At 43.6% G+C, this 22,146-nt stretch overlaps 1 protein-coding gene and 1 non-coding gene across 3 annotated transcripts; both read right to left on the reverse strand.

Annotated features, from left to right (window-relative positions):
* Positions 1 to 1,516: 1,516 nt before the first annotated feature.
* DDX39B (DExD-box helicase 39B) lies at positions 1,517 to 14,662 on the reverse strand. 2 transcript variants are annotated; one of them, XM_007437832.4, is made up of 11 exons: positions 14,547 to 14,662; positions 11,703 to 11,936; positions 11,485 to 11,612; positions 11,252 to 11,344; positions 8,415 to 8,598; positions 6,875 to 6,993; positions 5,022 to 5,153; positions 4,558 to 4,667; positions 3,362 to 3,506; positions 2,936 to 3,083; positions 1,517 to 2,361 (listed from the first exon to the last, which is right to left on the reverse strand). In XM_007437832.4, the coding sequence occupies exons 2-11, from the start codon at positions 11,911 to 11,913 to the stop codon at positions 2,345 to 2,347; spliced, it is 1,287 nt and encodes a 428-aa protein (XP_007437894.1). In that variant the 5' UTR covers positions 11,914 to 11,936; positions 14,547 to 14,662; the 3' UTR covers positions 1,517 to 2,344. The 2 variants fall into 2 exon arrangements, with proteins under 2 accessions (XP_007437894.1, XP_007437895.1); XM_007437833.3 differs by having other exon boundaries at positions 14,482 to 14,557.
* Positions 3,210 to 3,274, reverse strand: LOC112541827 (small nucleolar RNA SNORD52). The gene has a single exon (XR_003085764.1). It is a non-coding gene; the product is annotated as a small nucleolar RNA SNORD52 (small nucleolar RNA).
* Positions 14,663 to 22,146: the final 7,484 nt, after the last annotated feature.

The raw sequence follows: 22,146 nt of genomic DNA on the forward strand, positions 1-22,146 counted from the left end.
AACGGGCCTTTTAAGGACAGGAAAAAAAAAAGGCAAAGATTAGTTTGTCTACCTCTCTCTCACACCCACACAAATATTTTTCAAACTTGGCAACTTTAAGCTGAGTGGACTTCAACTCCCAGAATCCCCCAGCCAGCCATGCTGGCTGGGGGATTCTGGGAGTTGAAGTTCACTCAGCTTAAAGTTGCCAAGTTTGAAACACCATGCTCTAAAGGGTCCTACCCCTCACATGGGCTGCATGAATGGCTCACACATGCAGGAAGACCTTTGAGGTTTAGTGTCTCAAACCCCAGGCAGGCAGATATGATAACCTGCTACCAAGCGGAGTATCAGGCTACCAGATCAGACTCCCAAGACTTCAAAACGTCAGGAGGGATGAGAATCAAGTAACATTTTGCCCTCCAAATGCCTGTCTGGAGCAACTGCAGGCAGATCACCCAGGGAATAGCCCTAGGTGAAAAGTGAGTTGCATCATAGTTAGAATACTGTTAAGGACATCGAAAGAATATATGCTTGTCTACTGGCGATATACAGGGGTGTAATTGTGGCTATTTTTTTCCACCGGTAAGCTTTATTTCAGATTGATGTTCCCGCAAGACGATCCAGATGTGGACACGGATTTTATGCTCACATGTGACAGCAGGAAAGGAAGTCGTTCTCAACAATGATGATCATTGTTAAGACTTCCTTTTTCCCTCTCACGTGGAGGGGAGGATCTGGAAAAGACTTCATTGTTTTCTAAAGGCTGACCCTCCCCTTAGCTTACCAATATCAAAGGAAGCTGGAAGCCAACATAGCAAGGCACAGACGCAAGGACCTGCAATCTTATTCTACACGATTCCCAGTTTGTCCACTCTCCTTGCAAATGTCCAACTAAGCAGAAACACAAGGAGCGATGGCAGCACGCCAGATTCATAACTGAAGAGCTGTTTAATACACCGAGGGAACTTTCGGGCAACTATGAACGTGGCTCTGCGTTAATTGAGCTGCTGCGCAGACTCCATTTCAGGCACAAAACACAGGGGGAGGATGCATTTTCCCAACCCCAGCAGCGTCTTTCATTAACCTGTTACTGTAAGCAAGACAGAACTCTCCACAAAAGGTAATTCTTAAATGAGGCACAAAAGTTTCAACTGGGAGAGGATCAAGGGGCACCTCTATCACGAAGTCGTGTTCTCACCCCAGACGCGAAGCCCCCATCCTGGAAAGATTATACAGAAGTACCAAATAAAACTCTGGTCATCTCACACGTTCCATTAAACTAGACCTCTCTATGTGGCCCAGATGAATTGGGCATCTGGTCACACCATCCTCACAGCTGTATTAAGACAGTATTTAGCATCATGCTTCTCGGTACAAGGCTGGTTGTTACCACTCAGGCCTTAGTGCGCAAGTGGCTACCCAATTTTGAACTCAGTGCTCTGTCTTGATACTGGTTTTACTTCCACCTGTATAAATACTCCACAGGCACAATGGAGCCACAATCCTAAAGAATGAAGCCACATCAGCAAAAAGGTTATTCACAAGACTAGTTTAATCAGTCACCCATAAGAGCTGGGCTCCTTTATTACCAAAAATAATAATAAGAGGGTCTCAAAGGGAGAGAGAGAGAGAGAGAACAAGCCACAGCTAAAACATGACTAACTTTAACTACTAGTTTACCTGCCAGAAGATACCAGCTGGGATGGAAGTAATGTTAACATGCAGACAAAGTTGAAAGTAATGAGGAATACACAGGGAAGAAAAAATAAAGTGGATCTTAAAATGGTGTGAGGGGGTGTACAAAAGAAAGTTCATTTTTTTTCATTTCTCCCATTCTAGGAAGTCACCCCATATAAAACAAAACACTATTTTTGAATGCCACAAATTCACAAGCGCACCCCCACCTCTGCTCCCTCTCCCTTCCTTTTGTGCTTCCTGTCAGAGCAGTGGGGAGGTTGTGCTGACTGGAGAATGTAGTGGAGCAATGCAATATGTAGAGTCCCCAAAAGCTTGCTGGTAGGCAGGCAGTGAAAATCCATCTGAAAGTCAGTTTCTTGTGAAAGCATCAGCAGGAGGGTCCTCCTTTCTTCTTAGTGCCGGTTGAGCAATGAGGCCTCCACCCCAAGGGCTCTCTCTTGGGTCTACAGTGAGCATAGGAGGTCTGCTGAGATCGGCTTCATTTCCACTACACACAGTTAAGTGACAGAAGCTCTTCTGTCCCTGCCACAGGCCTGGGGTGGGTTTGTGTTCCAGAAGGTCAGTCACCTCTTTCTCCATCAGGTGAAATTAAATGTGAAGTTTCAGGAAAGTGGCAGAGGTCAAGAATTAAAACCAAGGTCAACATGGAGAGGCAAGCCCCCTTTTATCGGGTCTGTTCAACTGAAAAAGAGAGAAGCTTATCAGGCAGAATAGCACAGGTTGCTGGTTCTTGACTTAACAAAACCTGCCCATCGTTATCAAAGCAAACACAACTCCCACCAAAGTAGCAGAAAATCACTTTCCTACACCCACTCATTTTGCAATTTCTTCCCTCAAAGTATCTCAATTTCTTTAGGTTCACCCAAAGCCAAATGCCATTCTGCTTCCCCAGCTTACAAAGTGGATTAAAGATGGGCTTTAAAAACAACTATGTTTCTCTTAAAATAATAATTTGGTTCATATTAAATTATTTGAATACAAGTGAGTCTTACAATTAAACCAATCAAGGTCTGAAGAGAGACTACTGAAAGTGGCCCTTCTATATAGACAAAATAGGGATATTTATATTATATTTACTAACATCAACTTTTAATTTTCATCTAGAAAAAATTCTATTCTGCCAGAGGTTTAGTAGGTGGTACTGTCACACATCAATCATGAGTTTCCCCCCATGATTCCCTACATTCTCTTTTTGGGCTATTTATTTTTGTGAGGGGGCTTTGGGCTGGGCTAAAGCACAGTAAAACACACTCACTGTAGGAGGAGATATCAATTTCATCAGGCAGTTCACTGATGTTCACTTCGAAACGGTCCTGCACTTCATTTAGGATCTTAGCATCATTCTCATCTGACACGAAAGTGATTGCCAGACCCTTTGTGCCAAAGCGACCTGCACGAGCCACCTAGAATCCAGAAGCAAGAAGATGGGACTGAATTCTTGCACAGGAAACCCCAGTAGGATTCAAACCCAACTGAAGGGCAGCACCGGATTAAAAGCAAAAGGCAAAGCAGCTTGAACCAAGGGCACTCACTCAGGGCTTGAAGAGACATCAGAAAAAGTCAGAGACTCTAGTCTGAGCAATTCATCACTGCAACTACACCTTGGACTTTTGTACCCATCCCAATTTGGACATCCAAACCTAGGAAATCTGGAGGCCGCTTTCTGGACAACCCAGCTTACCCGGTGCAGGTAAGTGTCTGAATCCTCTGGCATATCATAGTTGAAAGCAATGTTGACCCGCTCAATATCCATGCCACGGCCAAACAAATTGGTGGCTACCAAGATACGACGCTGGAAATCCTTGAACTGCTGGTACCGTGACAATCTGCAAGACAGCAAATATGTGGTAACGTTCTTTGCCTTGAAAGTGCACCCTTAGAACAGAGGCAGAGAACTTCTGCCATCTTGTATGCCACACTGGTCTTTAGGTGGCATGAAACTTACTGAAAAGGTAGGTGGAACCAGGAGCCCAATTTGAGATTCATCAGGTCTCTTATGGGGTGAAATGCTGTCCATAACCTCCACAAGACACCCATTGGCCTCTTAAAGGCTCCCCTAACTAAAAAATAGGATTCTTTTTTTGACCATCCATACAAAATCTCCAGGGGCTGCAGAGGGATACTGGTGGTCTTCACATCATCCATAGGTCACACTGTTTGAACCCCTGCTTCATAAGATGTTCAATTTCCATTCACTGATCTAACCCATCAAGGCAGGACTTTTCTTCTTTTTGCACAAAATGCAGGATGCGTAAAACTCACTGATTTGAGAATGGAATATCCATTCTCCCTCAGGGTGACATCAGATCTCCAGGAAGCATCAACAGTTTTATGAACGTAAATAGTTTGCTCTGGAAGTGATCTGAAATTTCCCAGATATGGCATTCCACACAAAACACTCTTGTTTCAGGGTCAGGCTACCTGCAGAACACTTCAAACTCCTTCTGGCTCAGAGAATTTACTTCTGGAAACCATCAAGATGCTTTCCAGAACAGCACAGTCTGGAGAAGGGAAGCAACATTCCAGACTTCTGAAAAGTTCCAAACCCCTAATACTCGGGATCTAACACTGCTCATCTTAACACTCATGAAAGGCGATATGTAATAATACATCAAGTTTTTTTAAAACATTTCAAAAGAGAAAGTGTTTTTTTTCCCTCACAGGATGCCAATTTCTTTGTCAAATACTTTCTCGTAGAAATCAACTTCTTGGCAAGAGAATTTGTATGTGTTTTACAGCGGCTTCTGCAGGGGCCATTGCTCAGGGCTTAAAGCATCATCACTGAAGAAGTCAGAGACTCTAGTCTGAGCAAATTCATCACAGCAAAAAAACCCCACAGGCAGCTGAAATCAGAACCATTCCCTGCCACAGTCTCACCTCTCTTCCTGGGGCATGCCCCGATGTATGGCGATTGCTGGAAAGTTCTGTTCCACCAAGAGCTGAGCCAGAGCTATGCAACGTTGTACAGACTTCACAAAGATGACCACCTAGGCAGAGGAAGAGAAAAGTCAACAACGCAAGTTCACAGCAAGCTAAGGAACACCAGTGAACCTTGTTTAGTTATATTTTGTTGAGGCCCTCCTGCCAACTCTCAAGTTCGTCAGAGGTGGCATTTAGCCTTTATTCTTCAGAGCCACATATTAAAAAAGTCCTTTATGACAAGGCTACTCTTACTTTTTGCCCAAAATTTAGGTAGGACAGATGCAGCAGAAGCAGCCATCTCCCAGCATTCTATCAAGATCCTCAACCTGTCTTTAAAGATTTACTGGATTTAGCCAGCTCTGGCCCTTCCCGCATCCACCACTCCCACCCCCAAGGCAGACTCTATTTCCAGAAGGCACCTGGTTGAACTCCAGCACATCAAGCAGGTCAAACAGCTTGCGGTTCTTCTCGTTGTCTTTCAGTTTGACATAGTACTGCTGCAGACCGTGCAGCGTCAGCTTGGTCTCGTCATCCACGAAGATCTCCATAGGCTGAGAAGCAAACCCAGGGCCAGTTAGACCAGGGTAAGACTGAGCTGGGCTGGGAGGGGAGGGGAGCGGGGGACAAGAAGCACAGATAGGAGCATCTTTTCCTGCACACAGACTCCAGGTCCTACTCTTCCTCATCAAAGGATGGCCAACCCTTTCCAACAGTAATACTCAAAAGCCCAAGTGCTTCTAAGCAACGCACACCGAGAAGCAGCATTCTCCCCTCTCAGCCAAGGATTTATCCTGCAAAACGTTCTGTGAAAAAGGGCTAACATCACCTAAAAAATACATCTGTTACAAGACACTAACATTGTTGCCTGAAAAGGACCTGAGTCATATCTGGACTCTGTGTGTGTGTGTAAAACTTTCAATAATTCCTTTTGCTCTGCCTGAAATAAGAAAAAAACAAAACATGGAGAACACCCACTTGTAATTTAAACAAAAAAAAAGTGTTTATTCAAGTATTCCAGCTACCTTAACTACAATGGCTATTGGTCACTTCTCCAGAGCTTTCTAACAACCCAGAGGGGGCCTTGTTGAAAGTCACATCTCAGTTCCCTGTCATTCTCAACACCTGTTTGGCCTAAAGAGGTAACAAGAATCCAGGCAATAAAAGAAAGGAGCTGCCATCCCCGTCCTTCTATACAAGCGCACAAGACATCAATCATCTGCTCATATCAGACCAATGAATGGCCTGACTTTGAAGTCCTACTATGTGATTATCTCACAAAGGTCCCTGGCCAACTCCTTACCCATTCCAAGGTTAATTAACTTTCCTATCCACGCTCTCTAAAGAGTAACCATCTTTTCTGCCTCATAATTTGGTGGCTCCGTTAGGGAAAACGTCGGATTATTGCCCTCCCGCTGTGAAGACTCAAATTAATCCCTTTTCCACATGGCTCGGGGGGGAGGGAGGAGAAAGAGGTAACAGAAAATAAAATGACACAAGGCTTTTGCCAGCTCAGAACAAAAAAAGGATAAAACTTCTCCTCCAGGTCACCAGGCGTCTGCTCCACTGGCTGCCGCCGATCGTTCAGATCCCTCGGGGAGTCCTTCGTCGCACGTCTCCAGAGTGCGTGGGCAGGGAGGGGCAGGGCAAGAAGGGCAGGAACAGGAACACACAGGCTGCGGGCGTGTCTTGTGTGTAATGTGTGTATCAGGTTAACGCATGGCGGTGAGGAAAAAAAGCTACCACTTGCCTGGGTGTGTGTGGGCCAGGATCTTCTGAACGTGGGTGTGTGTGGGCCAGGATCTTCTGTGCACGGTGCTGACAAGCAGGTGAATTCCACGCAGAGGGAGGGAACTAGGAGAGCAAGGGAGCGCTGCAAATTTTGCGCCACTTGCCAGGTGGGAAAGCATAAGAGGATCCTTCAGGGATGGATCCACCCTGGATAAAATGTAGATGGTCTCTAAGCCAAGTGTGCCAGAAGGGCAAAACAAGATCATAGCAGAAGTGCTCTTTAGCCCTACTGGGAGAGGCGCTGTTGTTCGTGTATGCAAAGAGGCTCTTAGCGTAACCCGAATGATCTTCCGGAAAGTATGTCTCCTACAGGTGCCTTAGCAGAACTGGCTAGGTGATGGGCAGCAAGGGTGCAGCCCAACGGAGCTGTAGACAGTGTAGTGTTCTCTGTGCCGGCCCCCTTCTCCTTCCCTGGATGGGAAGGGAGGGAGAGAGGTAGGCTGGCCGGCCAGGTGGATAAAGAAGGTAGAAGGGTTTTAATTACGTCTTGCATGAATTTGCGGCACACGGGGCGGATTTCCTTGCTGAGAGTGGCACTGAACATCATGACCTGCTTTTCATGCGGGGTCATGCGGAAGATCTCCTGGACATCTCGGCGCATATCTGTGAGGAAGGAAGGATCAACAGGTTAACAACAGCTACTTGGGTTACACCTCCCCAAAGCTTTAAAACATTTTTTAAAAATCTTAACTTCTTGCCGGACCATATTCATAGTCACATAATAATAGTCCAATTTTAAAAGAGAGCCAGTTTGGTGTAGTGGCTAAGGTGCCAGCCTAGAAACCAGGAGATTGTGAGTTCTAGGCTACTCTTAGATTTGAAAGCCAGCTGGGTGACTTTGGGCTACACTCTCAGTCCAACCCATCTCACAGGGTTGTTGTTTTGAGGAATATAAGAGGCAGCAGTATTAGGTATTTTTGCTGCCTTGAGTTGACCAAAATATATAAAAGGCAGGATAAAAATATAATAATACAGGTAGTCCTCGGTTAATAACAGTAATTGGGACCAGAATTTCTGTTGCTAAGTGATGTGGTCGTAAACTGCGATGTCACATGACTGCACCACTTAGTGACAGCAGTTCCGGAAGGCCTGGTTACTGTCATTAAGCGAGGACCTCACTTGACTGTGACTTTCAACTGCCTGTTGATTTCCCCATGGACTTTGCTTGTCAGTCAGAAATCCGGGCCAGTTTCCGAGCAACCAGATCACAATCTCATGACCATGGGGGTGCTACACCAGCCAAAACTTTTGAGGACTGGTCATAACTACCACTTGTTCAGCGTCATCGCAAGTTTAAATGATCACTGAACGAGTGGTCATTAAACAAGGACCACCTGTAATAACAATTTATAATAGTACTAGAATTGGTTCACTATTCAGTGTAATTGGAAAACACCATCTGATCAGAGTATGACCCCAATTCCTGCAGCCCATGTTGGATGTTCTCCTGCTTGCCCTAACTTTTAAAAAAGTGTTCCTGTTATTTTTGCTTTTAAGCTTGCCTTCAATTATCAGATTGAGTTTTTAACATAGGAATGTGATACACATTTTCTTAACAAACTAGCCAGGAGGACCTTCTTCATGACTGTGACTATCTACTAGTAGGAGGAAAGTAATCTCATCTCTGAAACGGTTAATTCAGCAATGAAAGTAAAAGGCTTTTATGTAACAACATACAGAAGCACCAACTCTACTTTCACCCGAAATGTACTTTCTTACAATGTTCCCTCCCCACTCTCATTAGATCAATAATGAACTCTTCCTTCTCTTGACAGAAAAAAAACCAACTCCAGGGAGAAAGATGAACTGCTTCCTTATCCAGCCAACTCTTTTAAAGATTTTCTCCCAGAGGTAAGTCAGAAAATATCCATATTAAGGGCCAATGGCCTGATAAGAAGGGAGAGAATCTTCCTATTCTTCCTTGCCTTCACTGACACTCAGCCTACAAAAGGGCAAAATGTAGATTTCCAGCTGCTCTAAAGCCCTTTCTTGTCTTTCCATTCCACAATACCCTCAACACTCACCAAGCTGCTCAAGCATTTTGTCACATTCGTCCAGGATGAAATGCTTGATATGTTTGAGGTTGAGGCTCTTGTTGCGGGCCAAAGCCAGGATGCGGCCTGGGGTTCCCACCACTATGTGGGGGCAGTTCTTCTTCAGAACCTCCTCATCCTTCTTGATGGATAGGCCCCCAAAGAATACTGCCACCTAAGAGAGGGAAGAATGAAAGTACATTATTTGGCATGGTTGCTAGGTTTTGTTCAAACAACAGCCTGACTTTTTATGGGTGGTAAGCAGCAGAATGAGAATGTTGTGCCAAATCTGACACAGTCCAAGAAATCTTTCAATCCTTTCCTATTTTTGTATGTCCACTCCAGGCCAAGAAAGAGATGTTAACTCTTTGCCCAGTGCCTAGAGGCTAGATGAGATGGAACAGATAGAGGATGAATCATAGCAAGACGGAGGTGCTGTTTGTTCAGAATCCATCAGCTTCCAGAATTCTTCTTTAGCTCTGGCCAAGTTAATGCTACCCGAAACAGCAGATTTACAACTTGGAATCCTTCAGGACTCACGTCCCCTGCTGGAACAGCAGATGGTTGTTGTGGTAAGATGGCCTACACTCAAGTTTTGGCTGGTCCAATGCAGCCTTTTCTAGACCAGGTGACTGTGTAACAGTAATCTGTCCTTGTGTTTGGATTAATACAATCTGTTCTACGTGGGGCTGCCCTTGAGGTCAATCCAGAAGCTACAATAGTTCAGAATATAGCTGCTCCCTTGCTGCAGTCAACCCCAGTACAGAACAACATTGGTTGTGCAGGAACTGCACTGACTACCAGCAGGCATCAGGACCAATCCACTACCACCCATAAAACTCTTTATGGTTCACATCTTTGCTACCTTCTAACCCATGTACATTCTGCCCTCCGACTCAGCAATGGCAGAGAGAAGAGGCTCCAAGTCTCTAGTCTGTGAGAAATTAAAGGGGAAGGTGCTTCAAAATAAGCCTTTTTAGGAGCAGCCCAAGGTTAATCCTCCCTCCTGAGGTTAGAATGGATCCTTCCCTGTTATACAGTGCATTTGGAAAGTATTCAGACCCCCTTCACTTTTTTCAATTTTGTTATGTTGCAGACTGATACTACAATCGTTCAAATTCATTTTTTTCTCATTAATCTACACTAAGTACCCCATAATGACAAAGTGAAAACAGAATTTCAGAAATGTCTGTAAATTTATTAAAAAGAAAAAACTGAAATATCACATGAACTTAAGTATTCAGACCCTTTACTCAGTAATTTGTTGAAGCACCTTTGGCAGCAATTACAGCCTCAAGTCTTTTTCAGTATGACACAAGCTTTGCACACCTGGATTGGGGGATTTTCTGCCATTCTTCTTTGCAAATCCTCTCAAGCTCAGTCAGTTTGGATGGGGACCTTCGGCGGACAGCCGTTTTCAGGTCTCTCCAGAGATGTTCAATAGGGTTCAAATCAGGGCTCTGGCTGGGTCACTCTAGGACATTCACAAAGTTGTCCCTAAGCCATTCCTGTGTTGTCTTGGCTGTGTGCTTAGGATAGTTGTCATGTTGGAAGGTGAACCTTCAGCCCAGTCTGAGGTCCTGAGCGCCGTGGAACAGATTTTCATTGAGGATATCTCTGTACTTTGCTCCATTCAGCTTTCCCTCAACCCTGACCAGTCTCCCAGTCCCTGCTGCTGAAAAACACCCCCACAGCATGATGCTGCCACCACCATGCTTCACTGTTGGGATGGTATTGGGGAGGTGATGAGCGGTGCCTGGTTTCCTCCAGACATGATGTTTAGAATTGAGGCCAAACAGTTCAATCTTGGTTTCATCAGACCAGAGAATCTTGTTCCTCAAAGTCTGAGAGTCCTTCAGGTGTTTTTTTGCAAACTCCAAGCGGGCTTTCGTGTGTTTTGCACTGAGGAGAGGCTTCCGTCTAGCCACTCTGCCATAAAGCCCAGATCGGTGGAGGGCTGCAGGATGGTTGTCCTTCAGAACTTTGTCCCATCTCCACACAGAGTCTCTGGAGCTCAGTCAGAGTGATCATTGGGTTCTTGGTCACCTCTCTTACTATGGCTCTTCTCCCCCAATTGCTCAGTTTAGCCAGGTGACCAGCTCTTGGAAGAATCCTGGTTGTGCCAAGCTTCTTCCATTTGAGAATTATGGAGGCCACTGTGCTCTTGGGAACCTTCAGTGCAGCAAAAAATTTTTTGTAGCCTTCCCCAGATCTGTGCTTTACAATAATCCTGTCTCTGAGCTCTGCAGGCAGCTCCTTTGACCTCATGGCTTTTGCTCTGATACAGTATGCATTGTCAGCTGTGAGGCCTTCTATAGAGGTGTGTGTCTTTCCAAATCATGTCTAATCAATTTAATTTACCACAGGTGGACTCCAATCAAGGTGTAGAAACAGCTCAGCAACAATCAAGAGGCACCTGAGCTAAATTTCAAGCATTGTTGCAAAGGGTCTGAATACCTATGCCAATGTGATATTTCAGTTTTTCCTTTTTAATAAATTTACAGACATTTCTAAAATTCTGTTCACTTTGTCATAGCAGGCTGCAACATAACAAAACTGAAAAAAGTGAAGGGGGTCTGAATACTTTCCAAATGCACTGTATTTTTAGAAAGCGGTTAAGGCCACGTTATGTGTTTTTATTTACTGGGCATACAATAATGTGTTATGCTACATGTGTTTCATGGTTTTTGTGAGCTGCCTAGGATCACAGGAGGTGGCATATGAATATATATAAATAAATAATTCCCTAGACTTCTGTTCACTCCCATGATGGTAAACAACAGCGGATTCGTGAAGATTCAGAACAGAAACAACTTTCTGACTCTCACCTTGACACTAGGCATGTACTTGGAGAATCGTTCATATTCCTTACTAATCTGGAAGGCCAGCTCACGGGTATGACACATCACCAGCACAGAAACCTGTGAAAGAGGGCAGAAATAATCTGTAATTTCTCCTGTCAACCCTGCTTATTCTTTCTTAGCCCACCTGTTTGATCAGTTTTCATCTGTGTGCCCCTCTATCATACAGGAAAAAAAATGCCTGGATTTCAGCCACATACCTGTCCTGTTACTGGCTCCAACTGCTGAAGTGTAGCAAGAACGAAGACAGCAGTCTTGCCCATGCCAGATTTGGCCTGGCACAGAACATCCATGCCCAAGATTGCCTGTGGGATGCACTCATGTTGCACTGCATTGAGAATAAGAACAGAATTAACACCTGGTGCTACCAAGATTGCAGAAGCCCAAATTCTCCATGGGACAAGTCATCTGGACTCACCTTCTGAAGGATGCTCAAAGCCACAATCAACAATGGCACGCAAGAGTTCTGGTTTTAATAGGAAATCACGGAAGCCAGAACTGTGGATGGAGACATAGGATCCCTTGACGTCTTTCTTAGATGGGACATCCACCCCTTCTCCAGCTGCCTGGTTTTCCACCTCATCATCCTCATAATCCAGCAGCTCGTTGTCAACATCGTTCTCTGTCATGGTGATGTCTCCCACTCTAAAAACTGAGATAAAGGCTTAAGTGAGCCAAAGCATTTTGGAAAGGAAATCTCCAGCACTATCATGATACCGCAGAGCACAGATAACCCAAATATTACAGCCACAGTGACTTCTACCCCTTTCAAGAGGGTAGTCATGTTATAGCAAGATGCCTTGAGGCATCTTGAAGACTAACACATTTACATTCATAACTTAGTCCAAGGTTCTTTCTATTGTATGGCCCTATAATTCTAGTCTAATACAGTTATTATGGCACAAAGTTTAGCAAAGTTCATTTCACTGGGACTAGGGGCGTATTCAGGGATTTGAGAGCATGTGGTGAGCATACTCACACAATGGCTGTCACAAGAGGTGTGCCTATTCACAAAATGGCTGCCATGGTGAGCCTCTCCAGCCACAAAAATACACTTTACCAAAAGACAAAGTGCCCCCATGTCACAGGGCTTTGTAACTCATTCCTGCAAATAAGTATTTTATCAGGAACTGGTGATTTGCAGCATGCCAACTTCCTATTACCAGAATCTTTTAAAAAGCCAGACGAGATACAGAGGGAAGTATCTGAGGGCATACTAGTCCACCTCAGGCACCCCCAAAAATATGATGCCAGTGAGGCCAAGCCGCTGATATATGTGAACGAATATAAAAGAAGTACAGCATTAAAAATAAAAGTAACTGTTGTCAAAGAAACTTTTTGTTTACCAACCATACTCCAAGAAACATTGGCATTGGTATCCACAGAACTCTAAGCCAGAATATGATGCAGTTGACTTGTGTAAAATGACAATTCTTCCCAAGAAACCATGGCTTACTTGGACAACAAATCAGAACGTGAATAATGTTCAGGACCTATTTCTTCCATAGAAAGAGAGGAACTCAAGAAATTGTTGAACAAGTCCATTACTGTATTGTAACTGTTCCTCTTCTAGACCGACTGACTTGTTCAACAAATCTTGGCTTGCCATTATGTGCAAACATGATATATCCATCATCTCACTAAGCAGAAAAAAATCAAGTAGAATTTAATTCATTTAATTTCTCTTGAAAATTCTTCCGGTAAATAATGGTTTATTTTAGGTCACAGTGACCTGGGAGACTTATCGTTTCAGCTATAATATAGATATACAGATGGTCTAGCTAATTAAATAGGACAAACAGGCCAGCTCTTTTGTGTAAGAGTACTGTAAGTTGAAAACCTAGATCTGGGCTGCAAAAACCCAGACAGCCACCACAGAGAAGTGAAACCCGGTTAAATCACTCGCTGCCATCCAGTGACTACCCTGATTTTTGCAGAGCAGATCCTACAGTCATGCCAAAATCAACATAAAATGTTATGGATTATCAATCTTCCATGCTTATTACACCAAATGCTGCCATTGCATATGTTGCTTTTGCAGTAAACACCAAAGTGTTGGAATGTATCTTAAAATGTAAAATCTGCACACGCTGTATTCTGAAGCAATAATCCTACACTCACCATGCCTTAAGACAGGGATAACCAACCTTTGCAAGTCTAAATATTGCTGGACTCCCATAAAAAGTATAACAAATTAGGAGGATGTTGGGAGTACTTTAACCATTCAGCAACATCTGAAGCACCGCAGCTTCCAACCTCTGTCTACTCTATCTGCCCATCTGCTTAGGATATGTTTCGGTGAAAATAAGAAGTTCAACAATAATTTGAAAATCCCTCCAACATAAACCTCACTCATCAGCGATGAACTCAGGTATTAAAGCAAGATCAGTAAGGAATTCCTTGGAAACACCTTCCCATGTCTTTTCTGGCCACTTCCTGGGGCCATTTTACTTTACCAGTCAATCTTGGAGAAAAGAGGACGTGTGTATTTTAACACCGTGGATTTCTCAGGGAATTTACCTTGACTAAGGAATTAAGCTTCTTGCATCCATTTAACTCTGGGCAACACATCCCATTTATAAATACTATGCATTATTTAACCTGTTTGCATTGTTCAGCAGGCAATACAATTTTAAGCATAAGATACGTATTTAATCCAAAAATCCCGTCTCCAAATAAACGTTAGCAAATGCACGTTGTTCAAGCTAGTAATAGTAATTACTAAAGTATTTAACCAAGTATTTCAAAGCCTCGCTATGAAAAAAAGAGAAACCATTCCATTCCCCTCGCTAATCAATGTAGCCGATACTCCAGATTTTTCTTTCTTTACAGATAAGGCCTCGTTAGAAAATGGAGGAGGGGCACAGAAACAGCAATATTATATATCTATACGACTAGTCTCTCGACTAGTTTCTGGCTAGGGTGGAACACAAAAGGTCCCTCGATCCAACGAACCAGTCCTAAAAGATCTGATTAGTAGCAGTTGGCCGATGTTTCTCGATTACGATCAGTTCGAGAAACGCAACCAGGGCGCGAGGAAAGGCGCCATCTTTAATTCCAGGGTTTTACTACAATGACGGGGAGTACGGCGCACGCTCCCGCTCGCTTCCAACCGTAGGCTTGGGCGCGAGGATGAAGAAATGACCACCCAAAAAAGAAGAATCGGAAAGAGAAATGCCTGAAGGAACAGCACCCACCACGATATACGACGGATGACTAAACGAAGCGCCGATAAAAGGACGATTATCGAAGAGGATCTTACCTTAGACAAAGGGGAGGGGCTCGATGAGTATGCCGAGGCGCGATCACAGCGAAAAGGGAGCAACTTCCGGCAAGCGATGGGCGTAGCGGAAGCTACTGGGGGGACCTGCGATGAGGACCCCGCGCCTTTTTTTTGCGTCGTTTGTCTAACTCAGTGCCTAACAATAATAGCAACAGCAACACACTTAAAATCATGATTGCATCTGACGCCGAAGTAATATTTCAGAATAGTTTATAAATGCAATTGTTATCCGTGAGTTTTCGTTCAATCCTATTTTAATACAGGATTCTTGGGTTAGACGTTTGCAGTCGTGCTCCCAATGGGAGTAAATTGTTGCTGGCTTAGAGTTGGTCAGTGAAGCCACGTGGTTGTTCGCTTTTAAAGAAATGCATTTATTTCCTGTAAGAAACGTTAATCTGTTCTGGCTCGTTTCCATAAAGGATTGATATAGCTCTTGTGCAGCAGCATCAGGCGGATAACTCAACAGGGGTGGTTCTCTAGGTTACACCACTTGGATTTCTGCCCTATCTTACCAAAAAGCAAGAGATGCTCAAACTTCTTGCTGAGAATTATCCACCTAAGGCAGTGTTGTCCAAACTTGGCCACTTTAAGATGAGTGGACTTCAACTCCCAGAATTCCCCAGCCAGCATGGCTGGCTGGGGAATTCTGGGAGTTGAAGTTCACTCATCTTAAAGTGGCCAAGTTTGGACAACACTGACCTAAGGTCTTTGGCCCAGTCCTGTCGTGGATCAAGATGCCGTGTTTGCTCTACCCCGTTCAAGGTACGAGAGCTTGAGATAACCCCAAAGCAAAGCATAAGCTTTTCTTTCTTTTTTTCTTTCTTTTGCACAGAAAGAAAGCTTCAGAAAGGTCTGCAAAATTTCTAGTAGTTCTGTAGGTAACGGCCTGTTGCTTCTTTGCTTCTGTACCTCAAGCTTTTGCTGACCTAGTGACTGTGTGGCTAAGGGTCAGTCTAGATGCTAAAGTTATAAGGTGCTAAGCATATAAAAGTTATGCTGATTGTAAAGGGACATTTTAACAGTTTGCAGAGTTGCAAAAAGAAATGGGAAGATGTGGTTAAGCTAAAGGCCAAATGTTTTGCTCGCTCCTATCAGAGGTCCTGAAAAGGGGGAATGTCTGCAGTTTTCCCCTTTCCTCCTCCCAGCTCCTAGACACATTTCCTGAGCTTGCATTGTTAGCAAAATTTGAGAGTTTCTGACTCTCCCCAATTAGGATTCAGTCCGGCAGAAGATCAGACACAAAAGTACCAGCTGAGGTTTTAAAGTTTTATTGAAAGTAGGCCAATAGAGTCAGCTGGGGTCTCCCCTTAAGGCAGAGGAGTACCCCGATCACACTCAAAGAAGAAGATTTTATACACGTTTCTTACACAGAGATACAGCAATGAACAAATTGATTGGCTACAATTGGCATAAATTTGGGATCCTCCTTATTATTGGGGGAAACTTCTCTCCCCGATGACCCATTGGTTGCCAGTCAAAGTTTTGGGCACCCCTTTTGTCTTCTGATATTTATTGTTTCCTGGAGTGTAGAGACATCTCCAGAGCAGCTGAAGAGTGTTCTGGAGGCTATCAATTGGGGTCAGTTCCCCCCCCCCCTTATCTTTATGGCCTGGACACTTAAGGAGACAGGATGTCTGCCCAATGTCTTTCAACAATAACAGAAATGAGAGGAGGTCCATGAACATTAGTTTCCTTGTCATCCCTTGACTCCCCACAGGTAAGGAAAAGGATGAGAGAAACTGAGAGCCCTTTTTCATAAGGTTTCAGCATGAACCTTTGCACCTGCTCTTGCTTCTAACCACACTATGCAACCACATTTATTTATTTTATTTTATTTTATTTAATAGACTTGTCCCCACCCATCTCCCCACAGTGGGGGACTCTGGGCGGCTTACAACAAACTAAAACCAGAAATACAATTAAAAGTTATAAAAACCAAACATTACAAAGATAAAAAGGCTAAAAAATCCAAGAGGCCGATAGGGGCCACACCAGGCCACTAAGGGGTCAGCCAACCCCATTTCTGATATCCTCCCTCCCCGCCCCAGGCCAGGTGGCAGAGCCAGGTCTTTAAGTCCCTCCGAAAGGCCTGGAGTGAGGGGGCCTGTCTCACCCCCGGGAACAAGATGTTCCAAAGGGCGGGGGCTACAGCAGAGAAGGCCCACCTTCTGGACCCCGCTAATCGAAGTTCTTTTACCGCGGGGATCCGGAGCATGCCCTCTCTGTGAGATCGGGTGGGATGGGTTGAAATCGTGGGGGCGAGGCGGTCCTCTGCACGATTTGGGCAAGCTACAGTGCCTTATATGAGGAACCCCTGGAGCAAGTTAGGACTAGAGACTTAACTATTGGTTTATGCTGCTTAAGCTAATGTTTTGACAACCTTGGAAGGCAGGTACACTTGTGTGTGTGACCCTCCTCCTTGATGCTCCCTGATGACAAAAAGGTATAAAAGCTGTTGTAAACTGTTCTGGGTGTGGCTGTTCCTTGTCGACTTCTTGCCAGCCGGACGGAGACCAGTCCACCCTGCTTTTCTTCTGGCCAGAAATAAAAGCTGTATTTGCTCTGGAAAAACCTCTGTCTGGAGTCTCATTGGAAATCATAGAATCCAGGCTAGCGAACCTTACCGTTCCTATTGGGATTTCCTTCCCATTCCCCCTGGCTGTCGCTTTGGGATGCAGCGATTTGCAGCATAATATTGGACTTCTGTCCCAAATATTGAATTTCACAGTTATGAATGAATTCAGTCTCACTCGAGGCACAAATGATCAGGTGCAAATTATCCTACTTCCGACACATTCTGCGAAGACCTAGCTCCCTGGAAAAAGGCTGTAAAGCTGGGAAAGGTGGAAGGAAAAATATTGGCCCAGACCAAAGCTGGGTGGTTCGTTTCACCTGGTGCGAGTAGCCAAAGATCACAGAAAGGTGGTGGAAACAAGAATTCGACTTTATTTCTGCACAGAGGGCAAGATTTGCACTCGGGACTCAAGTTGCAAAGTGGGCGCCCCACTTAAAGTTTAATACAGCTTTTTACATATATTTTTAAACAAGAAAGTGTAGAATCACTGGTAGATAATAACTTATTCACCCCTTGGGTGGACACTTTGCTATGACAAAGAAAAAATACCAGGGCCAGTCTGGGACCCTGTTCCCAGCGCAGCGGCTTTCTAGGAGTGAATTGCTGGTTAGCACTTTCCTGGCGCCAGCTGGAAAGGAAACCCTTCCTCAGCAGAGGGGGCTTTGATTTAGCCCCCCAGCAGAATGGGGTCTGACTGAAAACAGAGCCCACAATCAACCTTTTTCTGGTTCCTATCCAGTGCTGTTGGACCCAGAATGGGGTTCTTACCTGGAGACAGCTGCCAATAACTTCGCCGGACACGAGAAACCTTTTAGAGCAAAGATCCTTTATTGGTGCGCAGCAGTAAAGGGGATACCTCTGTGAAAAGAGGCTCCCCGAACATAAAGAAATCAGAGTTTTTATACATTTTGCTTTAAGGAGGTATAACATTTAGAGATTAATAATTGTTCAGGAAGTTCTTCATCCCCTTATCTGGGATTCCCTTTTGATCTCTTCAGTGCTGTGGACCCATCCCCATCTTTTGTTTTCTCAGGAGATGTTTACTACAGGTGAATACATGTAATAGGTTACTAAGGTTAGATATAGGCTAACCATGAAGGGTTAGCTATGGGGGAATACAACCTCACCCTGAGAAGGGTCACTAAGTTCAGCTACAGGTTAATAGGGAAAGATTAACTATAGATTAAAACTAGGCAAGGATTTAATCCTTGCTGTCCTGCAAGAATCACAGGTACAATACTTTTCCATTCCATGCTCCTCAGTGACAAGTGAAAGTTAGCAAGCCAAGATAAATCCAAGGCTATCTGAAAGTCCTTTCCCCCCATATCAAAAAGAAAGAGAGGATGACCAGCAGCAAGGTGGATGGACTCAGTTACAGAGGCAATGAATACACCATTAGAAGACCTGAAGGACAAGGTTAGGGACAGATCGTCATGCAGAAAATCTGTGTGGTCACTAGGAGTCGACAGTGACTTGATGTCATGTAATCATCAATCAGTCCAACAGGCCATCTTCTCAGTATTGGGATGGTGATGATCCATTTGCTTATCCAGAGTCTTTAGCAGTATTATTTATGCGCTTGAGAATCAGTGCTTTAAATGCTGCAACTGATTTCCCATCCAGCCCATTTGCAAGAAGAAATTATCCTGTGCAACAATGCAGTGTAATTAACTTACCCAAATCAAATTTGATGTTTTATTATTGATTGATTTCAGCCTATATACTGAATATATAGGTGAGGTGGCTAGCAGCGAGACAGGGTTGGATGGACATCCGCCATTAACAGCGGCCTTGAGTTGTCTCTACTATTATTATTATTATTATTATTAATAATAATAATAATAATAATAATAATGTTGGTCACACAGCCAGATGTTTAGACTGTATTTGGCATTTTATCCTTGGGAAGGACCTGGGATAGGCAGATGTTGTCTGATGGTGTTAAATTATTATGGTTGGTCACACAGTCAGCCAGATGTTTAAACTGGATTTGGCATTTTTATCCACCTATCGAGTCCTTCCCAAGGCCCTGGGATAGGCAGATGTTGTTTGATGGTGTTAAAGGCATCGGCACAGGATATAATCTGTTCCAAGTAAAGCTGCCTTTTGCAATTGACTGATGGTGATTTTGTCAATGCCGATGGTCTTCACGTGGTGCTCCAGATGTTTTGGGATTGCACCCAAGGCGCCTATAGCTATTGGTACTATCTTTGCTTTCTTTTGCCACGGCCGTTCTTCTATTTGCAGGTCTTTATAGTTTGGGATTTTCTCCAGTTCTTTCTCTTCTCTTCTGCTGTCTCCAGGTATTGCAATGTCCGCTATCCAGACTTTTTTGTCTTTCTTATGAACAATTGTTAAGTCTAGGGTGTTGTGTGGCAGGTGCATGTTTGCTTAAATTCTAGTTCTAATTCTAATTATTATTATAATTATTCGTAGTACTATTAGTTAAAGTAGTATTTATTAAATTGTTTTCATATAATAAATGTTTGGGGGTCAATGAACAATCTGAAACTTCATGAAGGGTTTGATAAGCTGAAGAGTTTGGGATAGAACATTCTTAACAAAGAGGGGAGGGGGGCAATATACAAGGGTCCCAAATTTGTGTATCTTCTATCTAAACGTCAGACCACTTGAAAGAAGCCCCTGTCGATGGGCAGATCTATAATGGAAGGGAGAATTCTTAGGTGTTGAGGTCATAAAGCCATGCAGAGTTTCACAGATCCAAACCAGCACATTGAACTGGATTAGGAAACAGATCAGGAGCCAATGAAAACCAAATACAGTGCCCTAATATATTCATAAAATTTGGCCCCAGTTAGCAGTCTTTGCAGCTATCTTCTATGCGTGCTGCTGAATTTCTGGGCTGTTTTCGTTCTTCAAGTTCTGGTCATACAATAATGCAGAGAACTATGCAAGCATGAACTGAATCCACAAAGATTGTAGCTAAGATACTGTAGTTAAAAGCTAGTTAAAAACTAGTTAAACAACTTAAAAAGCCTTGTGCTCAGACGTGGGCGTGAGAGAATTGCATGTTTAGCTTCTTCACCAGTCTGAAGGAGGGGGAGTGGCATTTCCCACATAAAATCAGAATAAAACTTTAATGTTTTATTTACTTGCTTGTTATATTTATATCCGGCCTTTTATTTAGGAGCTCAAAGTGGCAATATGCATTATTATCATTAAGAAATATAATATGTGCTGTAGGATGCCTAGAACTGGGATTATAACTAGCCTGTATGTGATATGTTGGAAATACTTTGAACATCTGAAACAGGTTTTATTAAGCTAAAAGCACATGCTAGCCCATATTCAGGATTTTCCATGGGAGAGGAAAGCTGTAAGCCTCTACGCCAGTGCTTCTCAACCTCAGCAACTTTAAGATGTGTGGACTTCAATTCCCAGAATTCCCCCCAGCCAGCATTCGGGGGGAATTCTGGGAGTTGGAGTCCATACATCTTAAAGTTGCTGAGGTTGAGAAACACTGCTCTACGCACTTCCAAGTTCCCCGTGAGTTTCATTTAGTTCAGTGGAACTAACTTCCAATTATAGGATTACAAAACTACGCACATTTTAACTCTGTGAAAATACATGTTTAATTTGATCGAACCGTGTGTAACCACGACTATTACTATTCAAAATAAACATTCTACTGAGAAGCAGAGATATTGCTGGGGTTTTTAATAGTTAATAGAAAGATGTTCAGCAGCTTTAGCTTGCATTAAAAACTACACCTACTGAAATCCAGTTGTTTTTCCTTTTTTAATTTCAGTCAGAATTTGAGTTGTAAAGGCTTTGCTTTCCTTTTTTGTTAAATCTAGCTATTCTACTGAGAATTGACTTTGGCATGGCTGATACCATAGCTACAATGTTTTCTCAGTTCCCTTTAGTCATTAATAGTTAGAATAGGTTCCTCCCAGGTAAACACCAAGAATAATTTATTCACTACAAGTTAAATTCTCTTCTTTACTGAACCCTTTAGTGGCCCCTTTCACAACTCATCTGGAAACTGGAATATCTATTTTTCTTAAGTCTTATCCTGCTGCAGGCAGAAGCAAAAAAGTAGTTTATTAGATTAATTTATTAATTTATTGGTGCTGGCCCAATGGTAAATGTTATACTGTAGACCTCCTCCAGCTGAAATCAGTTATTTCTCTGCTCAAATTCACAGGTTTGGCTGCCAGATTTACAAAGGATGTTGATAAATCAGGGAGCATTCAGAGAACAGTGACCATGATGAGGAGTGGCGTAGAAAGCAAATCCTATGACAAATGCTTGAAAAAGAGGTTTAGCCTGGAGAGACCTCAATAACAGTTTGAGTGGAGAAAGGACCAGGGGGGTTCCAAAGCAAATCACGAATCTATGACCTGAAGCAGAAGCGATCCAGCCCCATGTTCCATATCCTATAATCTGTCCGGTAGATTTCCTGTGTGTCTTTCATAAACTGTTTATGATGTGCTGTTGTGCTTCAATTCTAGGAGTTGAATTTCACACACTTTGAAGCTGCCAAGGTTGAGAAACCCTGAGTTAGGCTATAGCAATTGTGGGCTGGAGCTGGCCTGTACCAGCTTGCAAGAGCTGATGGTTACGTTTTTGGGAATCTGGCAAGCTGGATGAAAACAGCTGAGTTGCAATGCCTCGTGTGCCAATCAACTGTTCCATCAGCTAGCGGTGTGGCACGGTGGCGGCAATGGAGTTGGCACAGCCAGTTCTTTAACATTTACCAGCACCCCTCTGGGCTATAGTTACAGAACCGTGCATGTCTGATTGCATTTTTATGTCCCTCCTTCTTATAACTCAGGGAATCAGGGAGCAGCCAACCTGAGTCTCTTCCTAATACTTTCCCTTCTCCTGGGCTGCCCTTTTTTTTTGGTAATGGTTTCTGAGCAGTTTTACCAAGGTCATCTCCATGACTCCCTACCAGGGCACTGAGTTGGGGAAAGCTTTGTTTAAATTAACTATCTGTTATGAACCTCTTCCCATCAATGTGCAGGTGTGTGCTTCATC

The sequence above is a fragment of the Python bivittatus genome, unplaced genomic scaffold, assembly GCF_059951505.1.
Source record: "Python bivittatus isolate LINGU-HERP-01145 unplaced genomic scaffold, Pbiv_v1 ctg000750_np1212, whole genome shotgun sequence".
Taxonomy (NCBI): domain Eukaryota; kingdom Metazoa; phylum Chordata; class Lepidosauria; order Squamata; family Pythonidae; genus Python; species Python bivittatus.

Coding starts and splice junctions, on each gene's coding strand:
- DDX39B (XM_007437832.4), bottom strand. CDS start 11,913: ATGACAGAGAACGATGTTGACAACGAGCTGCTGGATTATGAGGATGAT. Junction 5,154..6,874: donor GCCGCAAATTCATGCAAGAC/GTAATTAAAACC, acceptor TTTGCTTCTCAG/CCTATGGAGATCTTCGTGGA. Junction 3,507..4,557: donor GGCATGCCCCAGGAAGAGAG/GTGAGACTGTGG, acceptor GCTGTCTTGCAG/ATTGTCACGGTACCAGCAGT.